Consider the following 26,482-nt stretch of genomic DNA (forward strand, 5'->3'; position numbering starts at 1 on the left):
CTAACGGCTGGGCGATATCGGATGATTCCGAACTTTCGGCCCATTACAATACTACGAATGGGCTCTGACGGGTCACAGGATCGCATCAACTAGCCAATGCGATCCTGGATCGTATATAAAATCAAACTTGACCGATCGATATGTGGCTGATTTATGGCCTGATATCGATCGGGAGGACCCATCGGGACCCCCCACACAGGGGCAGATAAACTGCCGAATTGGTCTAAAGGACTGATATCGGCAACTTTAATCTGCCCGTGTATGGCCACTTATAGTCGGAGCTTAGTGATGTCATTTCTGTCACATGACTCACTGAAACTTATGTATTATAATAAATAAAATAGCCCCTGTTGCAAAATATGAGGATATTAAGTCACTTTGGAACTCGTCGTGACTTATAATACCCTTATATTTTACAATAGGGGGTACTGTATTCGTCATATAAACACATTTTAGGTTTTGTTTCTAGTGCACTTGTGGCATGGGTTTTCCATACAGCCCTTGCTCAGATCCCCCCAGTAATAGCAGCACATGACCCTTTGGCAACACCTTCGCTGATCCCATGCCTGGCATTGCATACACATACGAGGGGCAGAGGCAGTGGATCAGCATTTCTCAGTGTATTTACACCAGAGAGGAAACAACCCGTGTGCCATTAGCCTTAGAATTTTCATTTGACAAAGAGGAAAAGAGTATAATGACCTTTTAGGGGTTGCAAAAATAAATAAGCCTCTGGGTCTTAGAAATTCATCAATATTAGTTTCTGTACCGTATTACATTTTTACACAAATATTCTACTGCCATTAAAGGAACAGTTTGGAACATATGTCATACGTTTGTATAAGAATGTCTGCAAATAATATTGCCTTTACATATAAAAAATCCCAAAGGTGCAACATACAATATAATTTCATGACATTACAATCATACAGTTGTGAACCTTATTCATGTCTTAAAAAGGAACAATATCTCCCCCAAAAAATTAGTTTATAGGAATATTAGGAAACCCCTTCATTAGGGATGCACCGAATTCAGGATTCGGTTCGGTATTCTGCCTTTTTCAGCAGGATGCGGATTCAGCCGAATCCTTCTGCCTGACCGAACCAAATCTGAATTTGCATATGCAAATTAGGGGCGAGGAGGGAAAGTGCGTGACTTTTCACAAAACAAGGAAGTAAAAAACAAGGAATTAAAAAATGTTTTCCCCTTGCCACTTCTAATTTGCATATGCAAATTAGGATTTGGTTCAGTATTCGGCCGAATCTTTCGCAAAGGATTTGGTGTTTCCCTACCCTTTATAGAATTACATAAACTGCATTATGAGAACCTGTAAGGTAACAGGAGGCCCAGGAGGAGGCGGTCCTTATTGGGTCACTCCCGATGAAATAGGGGGAGTTGACAGCTAAGAGGTGTTCTGAAAGCTGTGGTTTTCCCAAAAAAGACAATTGGGAACTTATATGAATGCAAAACAGCTGCATATGAAGGAAAGGCCTATTGACATCCCGCATTCCTTTAGCCTAAGGAAGCCTAGGGTGGTGATATATATTTTCTTTTTTAATTGAGCTATGCTATCTGCCCACATTGCCTGGAGAAAAGAAACATTTTTGACCATACCCATAATCTGCGAAAACAACAGGTACTAATTCAGACTTCTCTGGGAAAATACAGGATAACTGGCAAGCTGAAATTAAAAAAAATATATATAAAAATATGGTGGCGAATAGTCAAATTAGAGTTCTTAAAGGGCAAGAGTATGATAAATCTTGAAAATCGGATTCGATTTTTTTTTTTAAAAAAAAACTGGAATTGAATTTGAATAACACCCTAGTCGAATTTGACAGTTTTCACCATAAAAAAATTTGAGGATTCGAATTTTATATTCGACCCTTGATAAATCTGGCCCGTAGTGTTGCCATTGTACTATGTACTAGGTCATATAAAGCGTCACAATATTTAAATGGGAAATCCAAAATAAACAGTCCAACTCCAGTATGGTCTTCCCAGAGTATATCACAACCTGTTCCCGAGAACTTTTAAATACGAAAGTAGTAACCCTTGGTCTTCTGAAAAGGAGTTAAATCTCAGCATAATAATATATGCTACATATGTGTATTACATTTTGCAATCCACTTGTTTACGTTTTCCACTCCAAAACAAAATCTGTAACCCTGATGTAAAACATCATAAAAAAAAGTCTATATATACACAGACACATAAATATAGATTTTTTTTAAAACAAAATGAAGATGATTGTCAATGATGTGTTCATGTGGAGAGATTTTGCTTTTCATTAATGTTACTTGTCCAGTCTCAGGAATAAAGGACAGTGTATTGGGTGACACAAACTTACACTCCCTTGTCAGATACAGGCCTGGAGACAAATGGAAAGCTCAGTGCCTATGGGTTGCAAATCTCCAGTGAGTGTTAATATCTGGTTCATGACAATAAGTCACAGATTATGCATACAGGAATTTACTGTTATCTGTCTTTTCCAGATCTAGCTGGGCCCCGATAAAGTCTTAATGCTTTTTTGCAAATAAGCCAGAACCAGTATATCTGTGGGGCCATAATGGAGGCATTGGCAACGTTGCAGTGTAGAGGTATGCTGAAAGGCACTTTGTATAAGGGGATCCCATACTGTTTGCTGTAGGCGTAATACATAAATGGAAAGAGGAGGATGCGGCACAGGAAAAAAGTAATTAACACAAGGGCACCATTTACTTTGTGCAGGAGAGAGTTCTGCAGGTTCATCTGTCAAAAAGAAGAAACAGATTGTTATTAGGAGATCAAAGTGTACCGCTACATACACTATGTAATCAGTGATACAATCCAGGACAAAAAAAACGCAACTAGGCCAAAAGCCACTATCCTAATCAAGTGTACAGCCCCACTGTGCCCATCATTTAAAGCTATTTGTTCCCTAAAAACAGTTCATACGAACAGGACTGCCTTCACTAGGAACCCACCTTCACGTTAAATATGATGTAATTGGTCTTCATTTTTAAATTTTTTTTGCTTTTTGTTATAGCAGCTCTCCAGTTTGGAATACTAGTCCAATTTACCCTAGCAACCAGGCAATGGTTTGAATCAGAGATTGAAAGAGAAAAATGTATAGGAGAGGCACAAATTGAAAGAAGTAATAAATGATAAGGTGGTCGAATTTTTAGTGATGCACCAAATCCAGGATTCAGTTCGGGATTCTGCCAGGATTCTGCCTTCTGACTGGCCGAACCGAATCCTAATTCACATATGCAAATTAGGGACAGGGGGGGAAATCGCGTGACTTTTTGTCACAAAACAAGGGAGTAAAACATTTTTCCCCTTCCTACCCCTAATTTGCATATGCAAATTAGGATTCGGTTCGGTATTCGGCCAAATCTTTCGCAAAGGATTCGGAGGTTCGGCCGAATCCAAAATAGTCGATTCGGTGCACCCCTACAAGTTTTTTATACTGTACCTCGAATGAACTCACAAATCAAACGGTATCTTATTTAAGAAAAAACTTAAATGGAAAAAATTCGATTCAACGAGTTCGGGGTTAACAACCCAAAAACTGTAATCAATTGAGTTTTTGTCAAAAAAAAACCTGAGATCCCTCAAATTATTTAAGTTTTCAAGTAAAACCCTGCGAAAAAATCTCGAACATCATGAAGGCTATTAACATCTTCAAATGGTTCAAGGGACCTCTGCCTTTGACTTCTACATGACCTCAACAGGTTTTAGCTGGAGTATTTTCAGATTCAAGCTATCTCCAGGGTCGGGGTATAATAAATTTTAGGGTTTTTTCAACCTGATTTTTTGATAAAAAAACCTTGAAAACTCAATTTTCATTGAAAACAGAACATGATCCTTAATAAATCTGCCTCTAAAAATAGATAATGTAAATACAATAAAAGTAACAATGACAATCCAATTGGAGCTTAGGTTTTTGGCTGCCAGGACCATTGGCCTCTTTTTGAAAACTAGAAGGAGCAGAAAAAACAAAGACTAACTGAAAAGATGCAAAGAAAACATTTTATAAAACACTAAAAGGTGACTTAAATGTGCACTACCAATTTAAGAAACTATTGGGTGTATTCTTTTATTTTTGTGCATAGGTACTGGGGGCATTGTTTGAAGGCCTAGTTGGGTGAAATTGGGGAGAATGCCAATCTGCTCTCTTAGATATTCTTGGAAGCTCAACTAGATATTGCTAGAGTCGTAGATATTCTTGGAAGTACTGTGTGGCAGATATAGCAGTGTTTTCATATATCTGTCATTATCTACTAAGGGGTGCCATGACCAAAAGTTGGATATCAACTGGGGAGCGTGAAGTAAAAAATGAAGATGCAGCTGCAGGGTAAAACTTACCTGGATTAGAACTTTACCAAGTGACACAAATGGAGTGCTCATCTCTGCTACATAAAGACAGCCAACAAAGAAATCGCCAATATCACTTCTCAGAAACTATGAAAAGAAAGATACATAGTTATTATCAAGAGCAGTGATCCCCAACCAGTAGCTCGTGAGCAACATGTTGCTCTCCAACCCCTTGGATGTTGCTCTCAGGTTCCTCAAAGCAGGTACTTGTTTTTAAAATCCAAGCTTCAAAGCAAGTTTTAATTGCATAAAACTTAGTATAGTGCCTAAGTACAGCCTCTTGTAGGCTGCCAGTCCACATAGGGGCTACCAAATAGCCAATCATAGCCCTTAATTTGGCACCCCAAGGGCCTTTTTATGCTTATGTTGCTCCCCAACTCTTTTTACATTTGAATGTGGCTCACGGGTTAAAAAGGTTGGGGACCCCTGATCAAGAGTGTCCACTGAGCAACAAAATCATGGAGAACCAGGCAGCATTTGGGGTCATATAAAAAATCCAAATTTATTGAGAAAAATCATTAAATCATGATGAGCAAACAAGTGAACATAGCCCCACGCTTAACGCGTTTCGTGGCCTAACGCCACTTCTTCAGAAGCACGGGGCCCCTCCTCTTCTAACTCTCTATATCAAGACATCCCACACCTGATTAAAACCATTAACTCATTACCACCCATATAAAAACTATCTTAAGACCAGAATCTTAGGAGCTAGATCTATATATATATCTCTTACCATAATCAAATGGAATATTATATCACCTATATGGATGGAAAAATATATAATCTTAACCCTTTAAGTGCCACCCCACGTAGAATCTACGTTCTGTGGGGATGGCACTTGAAATGCCACAGAACGTAGATTCTACGTTCTGCAGCATTTCAGGGTTAGGGAACGGAGGAGCGGCTTTTCAAGCCGCTTGCTCCGTTCCTCTTCGTTCCCCAGCCCCCAGGCAACGAGCAGGGGCCGGGAACGAGTGGCCCCTGAGGCGCGATCGCCCAGGGGCCCTAAATGCAGCAGCAGACACGTGCACACTGCGTGTCCTGCTGCTGCTTTCACTTCCTGAGCCGAAGCTCCGCCCCCTCTCAACGGATCTTCCTGGGTGATGCAGCATTTTCTTCCTCCAGCCCTGCACAACGATCTGGACCTGCTTCCCCCAGGTTAGTGCCCATCCACACACAGAAACACACACAAACACACAAACACACACTTATTTTCCCATTACACACTTACATTCACACTTACACACAATCACATACATTTTTGGGGGATCAGGGGGGTCACACACATTCACAGCACCCCCACACGCTTGCACACACACACAACATGCAATTGGTCAGTTGTACACACACACATACACACTTGCACTGTTGTGTATTTTTTTTTTTTTTTTCTTATCGCATCGTCTGTTTTTTTTGCTGAAAAAACTGTTTTATTGCCATTGCGAATAGCGTATTCGCTAATTGCACTGCGCAATACCTTTTGTATGTTATTTTGGTGATTATACTGCAATTTGGGTGATTTTGGTGCATTTTTAGACATTTTATTGCATGTTTTGCCATTTTATTACATTTTCAGCTTTGCAAAGGTGTTGTTCCCCTTTTTCTGTCTGTAAAACCTATTTGGCCATGCTAAAATTATCAAAAATTGATTCTGACTGCTGATTACAGTAGGCGAAAAAAAAAAAAGCATTGATTTTTGCGGTTTTGTTGGATTTTAGGGATTTTTGTTACTTCATTTTGACCTTGGAAATTTTGTCTGCTATATAACCATTTGGAGGTCTCTGTGTACAAAGTAGTTTGGTAAATCTTTTCATATCAGGCATCAAACTGTTCAGTACACTCCTTGCTTTCATATTTAGGATGACTTTTGCTGGTACGTTACAAAATGTGGGGTATATAATGGGGTAAAATGCAAGCTTTGTGACTATTTTCAGAATTTCCATAAAAAGCGTTATGTTTAGCATTGCTTTGCGGTTTTGTAGTTTGCAGTAGAAAATTGTAATTACCTGCTTTAGATTCATCTGAATGTGTACTTTCAGAAAATATATGGGTTTCTAGGGTCTCCATACTGTTAGGGGGTCTTATGGTGCATAATGCACATACCAGGTGTTGTATTGTAGCAGTCAGAGTGTCATATGTGAAAATTCATATGTACTATTTCATTTGGGCGTCTCTGTATGCCACCTAGTTTGGTAAATCTTTTCATATCAGGCATCACACTGTTCAGTACACTCCTGGCTTTCATATTGAGGATGACTTTTGCTGGTACGTTACAAAATGTGGGGTATATAATGGGGTAAAATGCAAGCTTTGTGACTATTTTCAGAAATTCCATAAAAAGCGTTATGTTTAGCATTGCTTTGTGGTTTTGTAGTTTGCAGTAGAAAGATGTAATTACTTGCTTTAGATTCGTCTGAATGTGTGCTTTCAGAAAATATATGGTTTTCTAGGGTCTCTATACTGTTAGGGGGTCTTATGGTGCATAATGCACATACCAGGTGCTTGTATTGTAGCAGTCAGAGTGTCATATGTGAAAATTCATATGTACTATTTTCATTTGGGAGATTTTTGTGGGGTAAAAACACAGAAATATATATTTACCCCCCAAAACCATATATTTTTTGGAAAGTACACATTCTACCGAATCTAAAATGAGTACCCATGCCTTTCTGCTCCAAACTACTGAGTCGCAAGGCCTTCCCAAAATTGACGGTTTTGGTGAAATATCTGAAAATTGCCTCAAAGCTTCGACTTCCCAGCACCATATTACCCATGTATCATTACGTACCAAGAAAAAGCACCCTAAATATGATTGCCAGGGTTCCTCCAAACAGTTTGGTGGCCATTGTTCATAGGTTTACCAAAGTATCTTGCATTTAGAGGCCCCAAAATGAAGTTAGCGCATATAAATAGTCCTGTAGGTAACTTCAGCTAAATCAACACATTGACTGCATTTTTTGTGGGGTAAAAACACAGAAATATATGTTTACCCCCCAAAACCATATATTTTTGGAAAGTACACATTCTACCGAATCTAAAATGGGTACCCATGCCTTTCTGCTCCAAACTACTGAGTCGCAAGGCCTTCCCAAAATTGTCGGTTTTGGTGAAATATCTAAAAATTGCCTCAAAGCTTCAAATTCCCAGCACCATATCACCCATGTATCATTACGTACCAAGAAAAAGCACCCTAAATATGATTGCCAGGGTTCCTCCAAACAGTTTGGTGGCCATTGTTCATAGGTTTACCAAAGTATCTTGCATTTAGAGGCCCCAAAATGAAGTTAGCGCATATAAATAGTCCTGTAGGTAACTTCAGCTAATGAAAAATCAACACATTGACTGCATTTTTTGTGGGGTAAAAACACAGAAATATATGTTTACCCCCCAAAACCATATATTTTTGGAAAGTACACATCCTACCGAATCTAAAATGGGTACCCATGCCTTTCTGCTCCAAACTACTGAGTCGCAAGGCCTTCCCAAAATTGTCGGTTTTGGTGAAATATCTAAAAATTGCCTCAAAGCTTCAAATTCCCAGCACCATATCACCCATGTATCATTACGTACCAAGAAAAAGCACCCTAAATATGATTGCCAGGGTTCCTCCAAACAGTTTGGTGGCCATTGTTCATAGGTTTACCAAAGAATCTGGCATTTAGAGGCCCCAAAATGAAGTTAGTGCATATAAATAGTCCCTGTGGGTAACTTCAGCTAATAACTTCATTTCGGGGACTCTAAATGCCAGATTCTTTGGTAAACCTATGAACAATGGCCACCAAACTGTTTGGAGGAACCCTGGCAATCATATTTAGGGTGCTTTTTCTTGGTACGTAATGATACATGGGTGATATGGTGCTGGGAAGTTGAAGCTTTGAGACAATTTTCAGATATTTCACCAAAACCGTCGATTTTGGGAAGGCCTTGCGACTCAGTAGTTTGGAGCAGAAAGGCATGGGTACTCATTTTAGATTCGGTAGAATGTGTACTTTCCAAAAATATATGGTTTTGGGGGGTAAACATATATTTCTGTGTTTTTACCCCACAAAAAAATGCAGTCAATGTGTTGATTTTTCATTAGCTGAAGTTACATACAGGACTATTTATATGCGCTAACTTCATTTTGGGGCCTCTAAATGCAAGATACTTTGGTGAACCTATGAACAATGGCCACCAAACTGTTTGGAGGAACCCTGGCAATCATATTTAGGGTGCTTTTTCTTGGTACGTAATGATACATGGGTGATATGGTGCTGGGAAGTTGAAGCTTTGAGACAATTTTCAGATATTTCACCAAAACCGTCGATTTTGGGAAGGCCTTGCGACTCAGTAGTTTGGAGCAGAAAGGCATGGGTACTCATTTTAGATTCGGTAGAATGTGTACTTTCCAAAAATATATGGTTTTGGGGGTAAACATATATTTCTGTGTTTTTACCCCACAAAAAATGCAGTCAATGTGTTGATTTTTCATTAGCTGAAGTTACATACAGGACTATTTATATGTGCTAACTTCATTTTGGGGCCTCTAAATGCCAGATACTTTGGTAAACCTATGAACAATGGCCACCAAACTGTTTGGAGGAACCCTGGCAATCATATTTAGGGTGTTTTTTCTTGGTACGTAATGATACATGGGTGATATGGTGCTGGGAAGTTGAAGCTTTGAGGCAATTTTCAGATATTTCACCAAAACCATCGATTTTGGGAAGGCCTTGCGACTCAGTAGTTTGGAGCAGAAAGGCATGGGTACTCATTTTAGATTCGGTAGAATGTGTACTTTCCAAAAATATATGGTTTTGGGGGGTAAACATATATTTCTGTGTTTTTACCCCACAAAAATGTGGTCAATGTGTTGATTTTTCATTAGCTGAAGTTACCTACAGGACTATTTGTATGCACTAACTTGATTTTGGGGCCTCTAAATGCCAGATACTTTGGTAAACCTATGAACAATGGACACCAAACTGTTTGGAGGAACCCTGACAATCATATTTAGGGTGCTTTTTCTTGATACGTAATGATACATGGGTGATATGGTGCTAGGAAGTTGAAGCTTTGAGGCAATTTTCAGATATTTCACCAAAACCGACAATTTTGGGAAGGTCTTGCGACTCAGTAGTTTGGAGCAGAAAGGCATGGGTACCCATTTTAGATTCGGTAGAATGTGTCCTTTCCAAAAATATATGGTTTTGGGGGTAAACATATATTTCAGTGTTTTTACCCCACAAAAAATGCAGTCAATGTGTTGAATTTTCATTAGCTGAAGTTACCCACAGGACTATTTGTATGCACTAACTTCATTTGGGGGCCTCTAAATGCCAGATACTTTGGTAAACCTATGAACAATGGCCACCAAACTGTTTGGAGGAACCCTGACAATCATATTTAGGGTGCTTTTTCTTGATACGTAATGATACATGGGTGATATGGTGCTAGGAAGTTGAAGCTTTGATGCAATTTTCAGATATTTCACCAAAACCGACAATTTTGGGAAGGCCTTGCGACTCAGTAGTTTGGAGCAGAAAGGCATGGGTACTCATTTTAGATTCGGTAGAATGTGTCCTTTCCAAAAATATATGGTTTTGGGGTGTAAACGTATATTTCTGTGTTTTTACCCCACAAAAAATGCAGTCAATGTGTTTATTTTTTATTAGCTGAAGTTACCCACAGGACTATTTGTATGCGCTAACTTCATTTTGGGGCCTCTAAATGCCAGATACTTTGGTAAACCTATGAACAATGGCCACCAAACTGTTTGGAGGAACCCTGGCAATCATATTTAGGGTGCTTTTTCTTGGTACGTAATGATACATGGGTGATATGGTGCTGGGAAGTTGAAGCTTTTAGGAAATTTTCAGATATTTCACCAAAACTGACAATTTTGGGAAAGCCTTGCGACTCAGTAGTTTGGAGCAGAAAGGCATGGGTACCCATTTTAGATTCGGTAGAATGTTTACTTTCTAAAAATATATGGTTTTGGGGGGTAAACGTATATTTCTGTGTTTTTACCCCACAAAAAATGCAGTCAATGTGTTGATTTTTCATTAGCTCAAGTTACTCACAGGACTATTTGTATGTGCTAACTTCATTTTGGGGCCTCTAAATGCCAGATACTTTGGTAAACCTATGAACAATGGCTACCAAACTGTTTGGAGGAACCCTGGCAATCATATTTAGGGTGCTTTTTCTTGGTATGTAATGATACATGGGTGATATGGTGCTGGGAAGTTGAAGCTTTTAGGAAATTTTCAGATATTTCACCAAAACTGACAATTTTGGGAAAGCCTTGCGACTCAGTAGTTTGGAGCAGAAAGGCATGGGTACTCATTTTAGATTCGGTAGAATGTGTACTTTCCAAAAATATATGGTTTTGGGGGTAAACGTATATTTCGGTGTTTTTACCCCACAAAAAATGCAGTCAGTGTGTTGATTTTTCAGTAGCTGAAGTAAAGTCCTGGACAATTTGGATGTGCTAACTTCATATTGGGGTCTCTAAATGCCAGGTACTTTGGTAATCCTATGCACAATGGGGATCAAACTGTTCAGTGGACCCCTGGCAATCATATTCAGGGTGTTTTTTCTTGGTATCTAATATAGTGTGTGATATGCGGAGCAGCAAAATAAAACCTTTGAAGTGATTTTTCAAAATTTTGATACATTTTGATAAAAAACGCTACGTTCAGACAAGCTTTGATGTTTGGTAGTTAGGAGTAGAGAGACACAGTTACCCATTTTGGAATCGGCAGAATGTGTACTTTCCAAAAATATATGGTCTTCTGGGGTAAACATACTGTTTCAGGATTTTGTGGCCTTGGAATCAAAAGTATGCCGTTTTCTGCCTTCTGCTTTCAAAATTCGGTAATATACTGCCGGTAGTTTTTGCTGTACAGATGTCCTAAATCTTCCTAAAACTATACATATTTGGTATTGGCATGTTCAAGAGACATGAGGCTTTCCAAATCAGTTGGATTTTCATGCGTAAAATGAAATATTTTTCAGGTATAAGTTCATATATTGTGAAAAATAGGAATTTTTCATTTTTTTTTGTATTTAGCACTATAAATCTTTTTGCAGAGGTGGAAATACAAGAAAACTCAGGCAGATTTAGAAAGCTCAGTTTCTCCCGAAAAAAACAATGTATAGTTTTCCTAGCTGAACTATAGGTTTCCCCTCAGAAAATGCCCCTAAAGTGAGAGAGCACAGAATGTTTCAAAAACGTCTGGCATTTCGCGTAACCAAATTGGTCAATTCTGCTGGCACTTAAAGGGTTAAACATAAATTAATCTTGAAAATAATAAAGACAATTTAAGAAAATGAGTTAATTCATATACATACATATTAAATTGTTGTCTCCATCTAAAATAGAGTACGTGGAAATATGATAATCTTATTTATATAATAATTCTAAAAAGAATCCTGATATTTAAACTTGTTAAATTTATATATATAATATATAATATGTGATAAATGAATGTATGTACACGGCCACTAATATCAAACAAGGGAAAACTACCATCCCCGACAGCGTTGATCTATTTCGTCACAGAAACAGGAGAATTCACAGTCCCTGTTCAAGCCCCCATGAGTCTCTGTGGTTTTTAAATGATAAATCCAGGAGGCTTCCTATCTTCCTAATTTATATTCAAAATCACCTCCCTTGTTTGATATTAGTGGCCGTGTACATACATTCATTTATCACATATTATATATTATATATATAAATTTAACAAGTTTAAATATCAGGATTCTTTTTAGAATTATTATATAAATAAGATTATCATATTCCTAGAACATATATCTGCCACAGACAGGAAAGACTTGAAATCAGCGGTTGCAAAACATATAATAGAGAAACATGATGGGGCTATACAGGTTCTTTTCCAAGTAATAGACAAACCGCGTAAGGAAGTGAGAGGAGGTGATTTTGAATATAAATTAGGAAGATTGGAAGCCTCCTGGATTTATCATTTAAAAACCACAGAGACTCATGGCTGAAGAAGTGGCGCGAGGCCACGAAACGCGTTAAGCGTGGGGCTATGTTCACTTGCTTGCTCATCATGATTTTATGATTTTTCTCAATAAATTTGGATTTTTTATATGACCCAATATGCTGCCTGGTGCTCCATGATTTTGTTGCTCAGTGGATACAGTATTCAACGTGTTCTTCCGGAAACGCGTGCATGTGTCAGCACAGACGGCAAGGTCGACATACAGCGAGCGTGGGTGAGTGCTCTCTATTATCTATTTCCTATATTATCAAGAGTGTGGCTGATATCTAGGGATCTATAGGTTCCTCAATACCTAACACACTGCACGTTTTTCTATATGCATTTGAAAAACCAACCAAATGTTGGCATGTTTAGTGCCTGCTAAAGTAGTACTGGACTGAAGTACGGCAAGCCACAGAAATCTCAAAAGGAATCAGAAAACTGCAAAAGAAAATACGACCATGTATCATCATTACACTCCATCCCCTAAGCCTTCTGGGTTCAGTAAAGGGTGGTCCTGAGGAGGGACTGCAGTATACTAGTAGATTATTAATGGCATGCTTGAAGGCTTATCTGATCATCGTGTGTAGTAGGCTTACTAGGGAGCAGTGGTTTTTGAACCTCTTTGTTCTCTCATACCTTGTTTAAAAGCTACGGCTGGTGCAACATACAATTCTAACAAAAAGTGCATCTGGTTTCTTAAATAGCTTTATACTGAATACACATTTTAGGGCACATTTTAATTTTTGAATTTGGTGTTTAGATCCCCTTTTATTAATTGCTAGTTAGATGCTGTTGATTACAGCAATCATGCAATTTACTATTTAAGTTACTAAATGATCCCATCCCTCTAAACCCCATGTACCTACTCCTGTGCCGGGTGGAATGTGTGTATGTATATGTATTGTGGTAGAGTGACTAGGACTCTACCACAGTATATATATATATATATAAATAAATAAATATATATATATATATATATATATTGTTTCTCTCTCTCTCTCTCTCTCTCTCTCTCTCTCTCTCTCTCTCTCTCTCTCTCTCTCTCATATACACACATTGGAAGCAGAATCAGCCTATTGGGTTTATTTAATGTTTACACAATATTCTAGTAGACTCACGGAAAATTCCTTTCCCTAAAACCCCAGGTCCTGAGCATTCTGGATAACAGGTCCCATACCTGTAATAGTTTGTTTGAAGTGCTCTACAGCAATGAGAATAGTTGAGTCATACTTCTGATTGCTTTCTATGTGTTACTGGACTGGGGAATGTTTGTCCATGTTACCACTAAATACTCCGAGGGGCAAATTCACTAACCTCCGAAAATTCGCCAGAGATGGCTTTGGTCACATTGCAACACTTCACCAGGCGTAGATTTGCCAGGACATCACTAATTCACTAAAATCTGAAGTTGCGTCCAGGGCGCTGAACGCTGGCAAAGTAGCACTAACTTTACTGCGGCAAACGAAGCAAGGTTGCACTAGCATTGGCTAATTTGCACACGGCGGGAAGTTAAATAAATTACATTACACAAGCCCGGGAAACCTTAAAAGACCAGTAACATAACATTTTTTTTTAAAAAAATGATTTGTTTCTTTTTAACGAAAAAAAACCCCACCTAGACAGTTTTCACTTTTAATTTGCAAAGCTTTTATTAAGAAATTTCTTACCGATTCTCTGCTTGCGCTCCTCTTCAGAAACGGCGACAGGGCGACGATCCATCGTGCGGCGCTCGATTTCGCCTCCCAGCCAGGGAGGAGAAATCGAGTGCCGCACCCTGTCGCCGTTTCTGAAAAGGAGCGCAATCAGAGAATCAGTAAGTAATTTCTTAATAAAAGCTTTGCGAATTAAAAGTGAAAACTGTCTTAGTGTTATTTTTTCATTATTTTTATTTTTTTTATGTTACTGGTCCTTTAACAAAATAAGGTAGAGTTGTTATATTGCCCTACACATGACCCCAGTGTATAGTTTATGTTCCATATCAAAGGCTATTGTGATAGTAAACTCTATAGTAATAGTAAAGTGATATAAACTCTTTAGTATAGATATGGGTGTGTATGGATGCTGGGTTTTCATTTGGAGAGGTTGAACTTGATGGACTTTGTCTTTTTTCAACTCGATTTAACTTTGCAACTATGTAACTATATGTTAGGAAATGTAGGGGGGAAGCCGGGTACCCCAGAAAAAAATTACGATCTTTTGCAGCCTATCACCCTGAAAAATGAAAAGTCACCAATGTTTTTTGGGACTTCCACCAATGTTTTTTGGAAGTCCTATCTACTCTATTGCACTTCGCCTGGTCTGAGTTGGCGAAGACAAGTCTGGCGCAAGAGGTAACGTTCAGTAAAATCTGCATCTTAGTGAATTTGCATAGTTACATCCCTTCGCCAGAGCGCAACTTCGCCAGGCGTAAGGGAGCGAATTACCGCCAGAGTATATCTCCTTCGCTAGCGAAGTTACGCCTGTGCCCGTTAGTACATCAGCGAAGTAACGAAATTACGTCATGCTGGCAAATTGTCACTAACGTTAGTCACTTCGCCCTTTAGTAAATTTGCCCGAGTTCCCCCAGAATGCACCACAAAAAGCACTGTTTACTATAATAAATTAACAGTGCAATGAAAATAACAGTGATATTCCCATCAAACAAGTGTGCAATATATAGTGAATAAAGTACCCCTCTTGTAAAATATAAGGATATTATAAGTTACCGAGGAGTTTCATGGCCATATAAAAACACGAGACCGAAGAAAAACTATTTCTGTTTTTTGCCATTATAAAGCACAAGTTTAAAAGTTGGGCCGTGTTCACTGAACTCACCTCCCCCTTCCTTTATAAAAAAGGCAATTTGTTCCGCGCTCCCTACCTACCTTTAAATAAACAAACTTCTCCCTAAGCAGCAGCCTTTGAGCAGCTCATTATCAGGGGCTTCACAGTGCATGCAATGATTCTTATGTGGTATGTTGTCTTTTGATATTTCAGGGTGAATCAAATAGTCTTCTTTAGTTTGGTTGGAAATGGTGGGGAATTCCAGTGAGAGAGAGAAAGAGAGAGACACACACTTGAGAGAAGTCTTGCAGTGAGGGGCAGGAGGAAGTGATTAGAGGCCAAAGGAAAACATCTTTTTCCTTAGGGTAGGGGCAGATGGGCAGATTCGGGGAGATTTAGTCGCTTGGCGACTAATCGCCTCTTCTGCGGGGCGACAATCTCCCCGAACTGCCTTCTTCCTGCCTTCTGCCTGCTTGAATGAGAAAACACCAGCACAATGCACTCGCATCGCTTCGATTTCCAAAATCACCTGAAGTTTCCTGGTGAGGCTTAAAGGAAAACTATACCCCCAAAATGAACACTTAAGCAACAGATAGTTTACCTCATATTAAGTGGCATATTAAAGAATCTTTACAAACTGGTCTATATATTTAAGTAAATATTGCCCTTTTACATCTCTTGCCTTGAGCCACCATTTTGTGATGGTCTGTGTGCTGCCTCAGAGATCACCTGACCAGAAAAACTACAACTCTAACTGTAACAGGAAGAAGTGTTGAAGCAAAAGACACAACTCTGTCTGTTAATTGGCTCATGTGACCTAACATGTATGATTTGTTGATATGTTTGTGAGCACAGTGGGGTATATTTATCAAAGAGTGAAGTTAATAGTGAGTGAAATTCCGCCACTCTCCATTCATTTCTATGGGATTTATATAGGCATATTTATCAAAGGGTGAACTTTCACTTTCACCCATTGATAAATACGCCTTTCAAAATCCCATAGAAATGAATTGAGAGCTGCGGAATTTCACTCTAGTGGCAGAACTTCACTCTTTGATAAATTTACCCGAGTGAATCGTACGATCCCAGGGGGTGGCCCTTGTTTTTTAAAATGGCAATTTTCTATTTATGATTACCCAATGGCACATACTACTAGAAAAGTATATTATGAAAATGGTTTATTTACATGAAGCAGGGTTTTACACATGAGCTGCAATATCTTTTTATAGAGACCTACATAGTTTGGGGGTATAGTTTTCCTTTAAGCTACTTTGTTTAAAAAAGGTGTTTCTTTTCATTGTCTTCTGGCTGCATCAGGGTATAAAATTTGTGTCTGTGTATTGCTAATGAGCTAAAGTCTCAGCACAGAAACCTAGTAGACTAGATAAAAGCAGTGATAAGAAAAGTTGTTCTGCTATGATATGTGAGTTTTTTATTAATAGAAAATCATACTATTATCATCAAAAATCATGGAAAATTCTTATCATGGAAACTTTCAACATACAAAGGTCTGATTTTGATCCTGCCCATAAATGCTACCTGTCACAAGTAGACTTTAAAGGAATTGTTCAGTGTAAAAATAAAAACTGGGTAGATAAATAGGCTGTGCAAAATAAAAAAAATTCTAATACAGTTATTTAGCCAAAAATGTAATGTATAAAGGCTGGAGTGACTGGATGTCTAATATAATAGCCAGAACACTACTTCCTGCTTTTCAGCTCTCTTGGCTTACACTGACTGGTTACCCTGGTTACCAGGCAGTAACCAATCATAGACTTGAGGGGGGGCTACACGGGTCATATCTGATGCTTTTGAATCTGAGCTGAATGCTGAGGATCAATTGCAAACTGATTGAACAGATATGTACCATGTGGTCCCCCTTAAGGTCGCTGATTAACTCAGAGTTATAGAGCTGAAAAGCAGGAAGTAGTGTTCTGGCTATTATGTTACACATCCAGTCACTCCAGCCTTTATACATTACATTTTTGCCTAACTAACTATATTAGAAACATTTTTTATTTTGCACAGCCTATCTTTTTACCCAGTTTTTATTTTCACACTGAACTGTTCCTTTAATGGACATCTTCACAGCAGAAAAAAAAGTATTTGAGGAGGAACAGAAATTTTACCATGATTGCAATCTAAAGAGCCACAGTTGTTCAGAAACTGTACTCTGAGAGCTGATAGGTTCCATGCCTCAATGTGAGGCTTTATTTAGATTGTTCCCTAGGGTGAATGGGAAGGTGGCTGCCTCCTATAAGCTGAATTCTGCTGAAAGGTGCATGCATTATTAGTATATATATGAAGTAAGGTTGGAGTGTTATTGTCAATAACTGTCAGCTTGTTACACCTGGGTAAAACAGCTAGCCCTCATGAACAAGAATTCTGTTCTAAAAGTAATTATTGCCAACATAATATGCGTCCCATAATCTAAATTAGTGATAGCTTAAACTCCTCAAATATGAAACAGTTATAAGCAGCACTATTAGTCTTACCAGTCCAATGGGCACAAGAATTGTTAGAATCACAACATGGTGAACCAGCATGAGGAAATCCTTCCGCAGAAAACTGTCCATTGCTGTAGCAAAGTGATCTTTTCCGTTCAAGATCTGCTTATCGTAACATCTGTACCAGTGCCGAAGATACATAGCATAGATGTCATATAACATGTATGGTATAATAAACCAGTTGTAAGCTGTAGCCAGCCAATGTCTGTGAAAAGATCTGAGGTGTTAATAATGTTATCTCCCTAAACTGCATTTAAACAGCCATTCTTACAAAGTACACGTTGTATATTCTTTATAGCAATGGTTATCAAACAACATAGGAAATACTTTTCAGTTTAATGGGCTTTGTTATTAAAATGGAAACTGTACAAGTTACTAATTACTAATTACGGAAAGATACATTATCCGGCAAACAACAGGTGCATTCTGGATAACAGGTCCCATACATGTAGATGCATAGATATTATTGTTATCTGACAGAAATGTTTATATCAGCTCATGTTTGCCCAGCTTTAGACTCTTGCTGTTTACACAATGTATGATTCATGATTCAGAAAGATGTTAGAGACCAGCACTGGTGCTGAACGCTAACACCCCATACAGCAGAATAGTGTTTGACTGCAGAGGAACATGTTTTGTTTGACAACATATATTGTCCTTAAGAATTTCCTAGCTTGATATTTGATAAATCTGCAGTCGGGGCGTGTTTGTGTCGTGCCTTTTTTCCCAGCTTCCCAACTTTACTATGCTTGATATTTATGTCCTTGTGGCTACATCTTTAATGCCTCGGTGAAGCTCACTGTCAGACCGCCTCTCTTTTGTAAACAGTATACAACTATAAGATTTTTCTAATTAGCTGAAACAACCCAAGCAGACTTTCAATTTAGATTAGCTTGGTGCATTAGCCAAAGAATATAGTTGTGTAGAGTATGTGGCTATTCTCTAGCTAAACATTTGAACACATACAAGACAGCGCACCCACTTTAAGGTATTTTTCCAATTATTTCCATGTGTAATGAATGTTCTGCCCTACCCTTCTAAGCAGCCTACACTACATATAAAGCACTTATCACTAATTTTAAAAATCAAAATCAGTAGGAGTTGAGTGAGAGGTGTTATTAATGATTAGGGCAGTCTTAAATTAGTCCTAAATTATCTAAAATACCTATCTTACTCAAAAAGGCTAATCTATCTATGGAAGCTGTCACCCAGAGAGACAGAGAGATTCCAAATAGTGCGTGTGATACACAGTAAACTTTACTGGGATTCTCTTTCCTCCTAAACATCCCATGGATTGTGTATATAAGAGATGCTTTGACTTCTTAATAAACTGTAAAAATACGATTTATTACCACAGTATTCTGCGTAATGATGGCAGGGTGAATAACTGCTTGTAGAACATACTCAATTCTTTTGGCGAGCAGAGCAGTGGCAGTAAAAGAAAGAGAGATTAAAAAATTATATAGTGGTATTGTATTAATAATATCTCACCTGTCAAACTTCACATCTTTACAGGAAGTGATAACAATAATACCAGAGGAAGCAGCAAGAAATCCTTGCACAGAGGATACAATCCTGAAAAAAAAAAAATATATATATATATAACTTATTTCGATCAAGCCATTTTCTTATATACATACACACTGTGCAATGATGAGAAAGATAGTAATGTATTGCTGATTTAACTGTTTACCTCATAAGAACATTTCACACATTAGAAAATTATTATTTTTTTCAATTGCTTTCCATTTTTTTTTTATTGTTTTTTCAAAATCTAAATTTAAAGTTAAATGTTCCTGTCTCTACTGTTTCAGCCTGGCAGCTCATTAATTCAGGTGCAGATTCTGAGTTGTTACAATTTTGCAACATTAAGGGGCAGATTTATAAAAGGTTGAATTTCGAATTTATGTGATTTTTTTAACTCTAATAAATTTGAATGTACTCAAAACTTGAATATTATCTTATATAAGAAAAAACTCAAACTGACCCGAAAACTCGAATTAGAATGAAACTAAATTCAAGCTTTTCTCAGGAAAAAACTCGAATGTCAGGAAGGCTATTAACATCTTCAAATTGGTCAGTGGACCTCTGCCATTGACTTGTAAATTAATTCAGCAGGTTTTAGGTGGCAATTATTTTAATTAGAACTGTTTCCATGGTCGAGGTGTGATAAATCTCACATTCGAATTTACATTCGAGTTGGTGCTTTTGAATCTGAATTTATGAGTTTTGACACAAAATAAAATCAAAAATTAGAATTTACCATTCGAACCTTAATAAATCTGCCCATGGACTCCATGGATGATTCCGGCGCAATCCGATGAGCAAAAACACAGGCGTCGCAATGGAGGCGAAGGAAATAAGGTAAGTAATTCTATTGTAGGATCGTGTCGCAGCATTGATGCAATTCGCTGTTAGATGCAGACGCTGCAAGCTGCATCCGACAGTCGTGTCGCATCAGCAATGCAACACGATCCGACAATAGCATTACTTACCTTATTTCCGTCGCATCCGTCGTGATGCCTGCGTTTTTGCGCATCGGAACGCTCCGGAATCGTCTGTGGAGTCCTGCGCCTAGTTATACACTTCTCAGCATCTCTGGATTATTAGCAACTATTGTATCAAGAGCTGCCTTTAATGAAACCCAGAGATTCTACTCAGCAGGGTCAAAGATAAGAAATGTATCAACTTCATTTATCATTTTAGAACAGTTTACAGAATCGGAGACCTCCACCCCCCTGAGCAGCTTTAGAAGGTGAAAAAACTTTACACTTCAATATTAGAAAAACATTATTTATTTCTGATGAATTATCTGAAACCAACTGAACTGAAAAAGTGTTGGAAGGCGAACAACCCCTTTCATTTTGGAGTAACAGCCATGTATGTATCCCCTACAATTTGCTTGCTCCCTCAGGCCAAAGAAGTGGATATTTGCACTTTGGAAAAATATCACATGATCCACTAGTTTGCAGGTTGAATAAGAGCATCACAAGGCAATTTAATCCTATTATACATGTGCTATTGCTTTTACACAAAGTAGACCTAATTTAGAGTTGGGTAAAGAGTTAGGTTAAAGTTAGATCCTCAGCACCCCTCCACTATCAGCTATTACCCATAGCCGTGGTATACAGTGGAGAAGACAGTGATGTAGAAGAAACCACAGATTGTGTTTTAATGTCCAAACCTGCACATAATAGAAAGAAACAGAAAGCACCACAATGGTCAGCAGAATTATAGGCAACTTCAAGCAGTCATTAATACAGGGTTCCAGCTGCTCACTGCAGCAACTCTGGTATGGACTGGCATCTTTGTGGTGAAAGGAGAGCCATAGGTAGCTGCCCAGCAGTCTGGGTTATACTGTAGCCCTACAGGCAAAATAAACAATTCCAATCCTTGTCCTACTTTTATAAATGTGGCCCAGTACCTTTGAATTAAACAAAAAAATTTGATTGTGTGTAAAAATTTAAGTATTCAAAAGGAATGGCAATATAATGTACTGTTGTCCTGCACTGGTACAACTGGTGTGTTTGCTTCAGAAAAACTACTATAGTTTATATAAACAAACTGCTGTGTAGCCATGGGGGCAGCCATTCAAGCACACGCACACACACTAGTTGTAACAGTGCAAGGCAACAGTACAATTTATTTTCATTACTTTAAGACACTTACATTTTTGTGTTACTGTTCCATATGGATAATCAAGTGTTTGATTTTAACTTGAGTTCGACCTCTAAACGAATATGGTCATTGAGAACTGTTATCTAGGTATAACAAAAGAGTCTCCATGTGACAGAAGTAATGCTTACCAGACACTCTAACTTTATTTGACTTCCTAGAAGTCATTGAACAAAGAAACAATGATTGATGAAAGTTTGGTTAGGGGTAATGGCTGCAAAGAGTCTGCACGGGGTACAATCTGCACAGGAAAATATCAGAAGAAAAACCTATACTAACACAGCTATTTCAATTACACAAGTGCAATTATAGATATCAAATGTTTGCTTTCATATTATAACTTGCAGTAGATTTGTAAACACAAACTGCGTGGTTGCTCCTGGCAACTGCACTTGTGCAATATTTTAGCTATACTCCTAAATCAACCGAACTAAGTTGGTTCGACCACTGAGAGAAAGAAAGCTACCAAAGTAGTTTATTGCCAATAGAATAACCACAATAGTGCAAGCTATTCTGCAGAATGATTTATCATACCTGAGTTAACAGCTCTAGAAGCTCTCTTTATTTGTTTAGGATAGCAGCTGCAATATTAGCTTGGTGTGACATCACTTCCTGTTTTTCCCTGCTCACTCATAGCTCTGGGCTAAGATTACAGCAGGGAGAGGAGGAGGGAGGGGGGAAAGGGTCAAACTGAGCATGCTCAAGCCTGTGCCCTGGAGGTTTATGCTGACAACAGGAAGTCTGATACAGAAGCCCATGTATACACAATAGAAGGAAAGATATGCTGTGTTTCTTTTGACATCGGACTCAGAGCAGCATTACCTTGAGGGGTTACTGATGTATTAATATAGACCTTTCTGATAAAGCTTACTTAATTTTAGCCTTTCCTTCTACTTTAAGCTGGCCATACACATTCCTTTGCATGATTTTCAATACAGCCTGCCGATTAAGACCAATATAGGCCTGTTTAAAAATCTTATCTGAGGATACACTATATCTGCTAGTATTTAGTACATCAGCTCCTCTTCTCTTTCTGCTATTGTGATCATTCAGGCTCTCTGCCCCAATTATAAACCATAGAAGAAGGTCATAAGGTGTATTGTAATAAGTCCCTAAATGCTTGGTTAAAGAAATAAAACACAGTAAATCTGCTAAGGGTAGATAAAAATCACTACATGACATACTTACTGTGCAACCTTAAAATATACAGACAACTTATGGAGCTAAATGACACCATGGGGGATCATGCCTTAAATAAACACGAAGAAGCAAACACTTCTTAGAATTCTGCGCATTATTATAATTCCCTCAGTGCAGTACATATGTTATAATTAGGTAAATGCAGTGGAGCTAACAGGGAGGAACTAGGGATGCATGGTAATGTTTCCTAACTGAAAAACATTTGTAGCATTTTGTTTTTGTTAAAACGTCCAAAATTAAAACATTTAAGCTCTGAAACTATTTTCAGAATAATTATTTGATTTTAAAATGTTTAAGCTTTTAACATAAAATAAAGGAGAATGGCTTTATAAATAAAAATATCCATATGCTGTCTCTGGTATAGCAAATATGCACATCAGTTTTTAGTATTAGATTACACTATTAGGTGCTCTACTGCTGCTGCAAATATGCATCTTTTTAGCTGGAACCTGTTAATGTGGTGACATGCATTTTTAGGTACAGGCATCATTGAAAAATACATTGCCTACTAGTCTAATATAATAAAGTCTAACTAAATTGTACACTAGATTACAATATTACTACATTAACACCCTACTGTAGATGTACCTCTGCTAATTACTGCAGCCAGATCAGTGTAAAGAGAGAGAGCTAAGAAAATATCTAGCATGTCCATATCAGCTTAGTTTTCTGGAAAGCAGAGTCAGGGCAATGTCAATGAATGTACTTGTACATGTATTTATAACCATGTAATACCGACTCTCAGCTCATGTGCTTTAGGCTGAGGTTACACAACATTAAGAAATCTCCAGACCTTTACTGTAAATGGTGTGAGCTATTATACTACAGACATACAAGAGATGACTGCATATTTTTCTACATAGAAAGAAAATTGGTTAAAACACAGAGGGGGGAAACATTATTGAAACACTACTTTCCAAAAACAGAGGATATCACCTGGTTTCTTTCTTCAAAGCACTTAATTTATCAGATGTAAAAGTTCATGTAGACACATAACAGTCTATGTGTAACTCACGTTTCTGCTTGTCTCACTAAATTATATCGCAAGCCTAGTGGATAAACAATAGACTTCTGGAGCTCTGATTTCCGATAACTAGTACAACTGATAAGTGACATTCCAGCTTTTGAAAGCTGAAGTTCTGCTGGCAGGGAGGTAACTAGAAGTTACTGGGCCCCACAAGACATTTCATTGTAGGGCCCTTAAAGGGGTGGTTCACCTTTAAGTTAACTTTTAATATGTTAAAGTATGGCCAAGTCTAAGCAACTTTTCAATTGGTCTTCATTTTTTTTTTTTTTTTTGCATTCTTCTTATGTCTCTTTCCAGCTTTCAAATGTGGTTCACTAACCCCATCTAAAAACAAATTCTCCGTAAGGCTACAAATGTATTGTTATTGCTACTTTTTATTACTCATCTTTATATTGAGACATTCTCCTATTCATATTCTAGTCTCTTTTTCAAAGCAATGCATGGTTGCTAGGGAAATGTGGACCCTAGCCACCAGATTGCTGAAACTACAAGCTAAGAGCTTCTGAATAAAAAGCTAAACAACTCAAAAACCCCAAATAATACAAAATGAAAAACATTTTCAAATTGTCTCAGAATATCACTCGCTACATCATACTCAAAGTTAATTTAAATTTTAAATTCGACATTATATCTCCTGGGCCGCCAGCAGTTACAGGGTTTGCTAAAGGGCCACATATTTGGTGTGTCGGCTGAAACACAAAGCTGTTACAATACATAGAATAGAAAAGACATACAGTATAAAGAGTGTAAGTGAAGATAGAGTTTATTCCCCAGGGCACAGGAGTGCAAGCACAGGTATGGGTGCAAGTGGAATTGCAAGCTCTGTGGGCGCACAGTGATGTACTACATACAAACACTCCACACATTGAGCCTGTAAGAAAGCCAAGAGCTAGTCTCTGCTGCTGGGCCCTCCATCACTGTGCAGCCTCCAGTCCATATTGTACATTACAGCCTCCAGATGTTATACAGCAGTGCATTGCATTAGGAGCACAACGTTACCTGGTACTAAGCAGCGAGCAGTCAGCTTCTGTCCATTTTGGCAAGGTCCGCCGGGCACACTGGCTGCACAGTAGATAAAGCCCCGGGAAAAAGAAGGAGCCTGCAGCCAAAACGTGCCACATCGTGCCCACTACCACACAAACTACTGCAAGAACCAAAGCAGCCGCCTGTCAGCTCCTGGCCACGCCCACGGCGACGTCACCGGAGAATTCTTCCAAACCCACAGATCCCTTCAACTGCTGGTTCCGCCTTACTCGCGTCACCACCTTTCAGGATAGGGATGCACGCAAACTGGGGACCACACCTCATGGAAAGGTAGATGCTGAGTTAGCCCTGCACCTCCCCTCTTGATTTTAAAATATGTAATCCCCACTACGCCCGAGATGCTTTGCGTACGCCCAGCCGACCCCCTATGCCTCCTCCCGCCCACCTATTCACTCACTCACTTCTAGGACTATCAGCATCAGTGATGTATCAGCCAATAGACACAGAGTTCAGTTATACAAGCTACGTCTATTGGTTGAATGACTTGAAGAGAGAGAGAGAAAAGAGAGAGAGAGAGAGCGCGCGCTTGGCTAAGGGTAGATGCAGGCGTACAACTTTTCAAAGCGCAAAAGGCAGAAGAAGGGCCATTTAGGAGTGTGCAAATGCAGTGCACTTTTCCAAGGCTAACTGCAATTTATTTCTCAGCCATTCCAAAGTCGTTGTGGGCAAAAAGGCTCTGGTTCCAACATTGCAAGCCAAATACATATTTAATAAATCTTCACCAATGAAGTCACTCCCCGAATTACATAGGCGGCCCAGGTGCTCTGCCCCAGGCCCTCAGCCAAGGGAGAGGACAATCCGTAACTGGATAAACAAAAAAGTTGTAACAAGGCACTCTGATAGGTCACGCATAGATCAGACAAAAAAATGAATAAAAGTATGAAAATTGTATTTATATAAGCATCTCTCGCCTAACGCGTTTCGTGTCACTGGGACACTTAGTCATAGGCTATTTCTACTAACCACAGTGGAAAGCAAATGTGCTCAATGATCAGTCACCAATATTATAGCATGGTCCATGTACCCCAGCCCGTCAGCAAGTGGTGCGGAAATACTCCAACCACTCAAAATACCACAAAGGTCACCAAAAAATCAAGTTAAAATAAAAAAAGTTTATTGGAAAGCATCTCTATCACCTTATTATGTGTACATAACTGGAAGTGGTGTGAATTATTATGAAATGGCACTTTATTATGGGTTGTGGGTTTGCTATAACACACTGGTACTTGTAGGGCAATGGACACCCTACAGTACTTAATAATAATTAGTCATGTTGTGGATTCAGATTTTTGGGATGGTTGAGTAAAAGTTTGCCTGCTGTGCAATTTAGTGAGGGATTGTTGATTATTTAATAATGGGATTTGTAGGCATGGGGTAATGTTTGGATTGTTTAAAAATCTCTTTAATTATTTCCAAAAGTTGGAGTGAATGAGTTAGTTCAGACATGGAGGGTTCTGAGATTTTATTACTTTTTAAGTTGCCAAACTAAATCTTTTGCACTAGGGTCCACCTACCGTGCAGCAATGGTACCCTTGCTTTTTCTCTCTCCCTTATAATACATTTACTGGATTGAATGGAAAGAAACCTGATTTTGTGTTAAGCTGGCCACAGACTCAAAGATCCAATCATACGAATCAACGTACAATCGGACTTTCACATCTCCCGACCTGCCACTAACCATTCAGATCAAAGTCTTACCATTCAGATTAAATACAGTACTTAAAGAACAGATCAGCGATGTTCTGCCTCTGACAGCAATCGTACGAAAGTTATGTCTGACAAAGCTGGTGACAGTCTTCCACTGAAAATCGTACGATCGGCAATACATGCAGAGATATTATCGGCAGCCGACAGAAATTTTCTAACCTGTCCGATCGACCAAACGACCGATCTCCGCCGGACGAAAAATGTCGGGA

At 38.6% G+C, this 26,482-nt stretch overlaps 1 protein-coding gene across 3 annotated transcripts; it reads right to left on the bottom strand.

The window, feature by feature from the left end:
* Positions 1-605: 605 nt before the first annotated feature.
* tlcd3a.L (TLC domain containing 3A L homeolog) lies at positions 606-24,927 on the bottom strand. 3 transcript variants are annotated; one of them, XM_041582248.1, is made up of 5 exons: positions 24,522-24,927; positions 19,112-19,195; positions 17,609-17,837; positions 4,351-4,446; positions 606-2,751 (listed from the first exon to the last, which is right to left on the bottom strand). In XM_041582248.1, the coding sequence occupies exons 1-5, from the start codon at positions 24,641-24,643 to the stop codon at positions 2,479-2,481; spliced, it is 804 nt and encodes a 267-aa protein (XP_041438182.1). In that variant the 5' UTR covers positions 24,644-24,927; the 3' UTR covers positions 606-2,478. The 3 variants fall into 3 exon arrangements, with proteins under 3 accessions (XP_041438182.1, XP_018102411.1, XP_018102410.1); XM_018246922.2 differs by having other exon boundaries at positions 17,609-17,738; positions 24,522-24,926; XM_018246921.2 differs by having other exon boundaries at positions 17,609-17,825; positions 24,522-24,923.
* Between the last annotated feature and the right edge of the window lie 1,555 nt (positions 24,928-26,482).

This window comes from Xenopus laevis, chromosome 2L, assembly GCF_017654675.1.
Source record: "Xenopus laevis strain J_2021 chromosome 2L, Xenopus_laevis_v10.1, whole genome shotgun sequence".
NCBI lineage: Eukaryota > Metazoa > Chordata > Amphibia > Anura > Pipidae > Xenopus > Xenopus laevis.

Excerpts from the sequence above, each read along its gene's own strand:
- tlcd3a.L (XM_041582248.1), bottom strand. The coding sequence starts at position 24,643 with ATGTGGCACGTTTTGGCTGCAGGCTCCTTCTTTTTCCCGGGGCTTTAT. Across the intron at positions 19,196-24,521 it reads TGCTCGCTGCTTAGTACCAG|GATTGTATCCTCTGTGCAAG; the intron begins GTAACGTTGTGC and ends TTTTTTTTTCAG. Across the intron at positions 17,838-19,111 it reads AAAGATGTGAAGTTTGACAG|ATCTTTTCACAGACATTGGC; the intron begins GTGAGATATTAT and ends TTAACACCTCAG.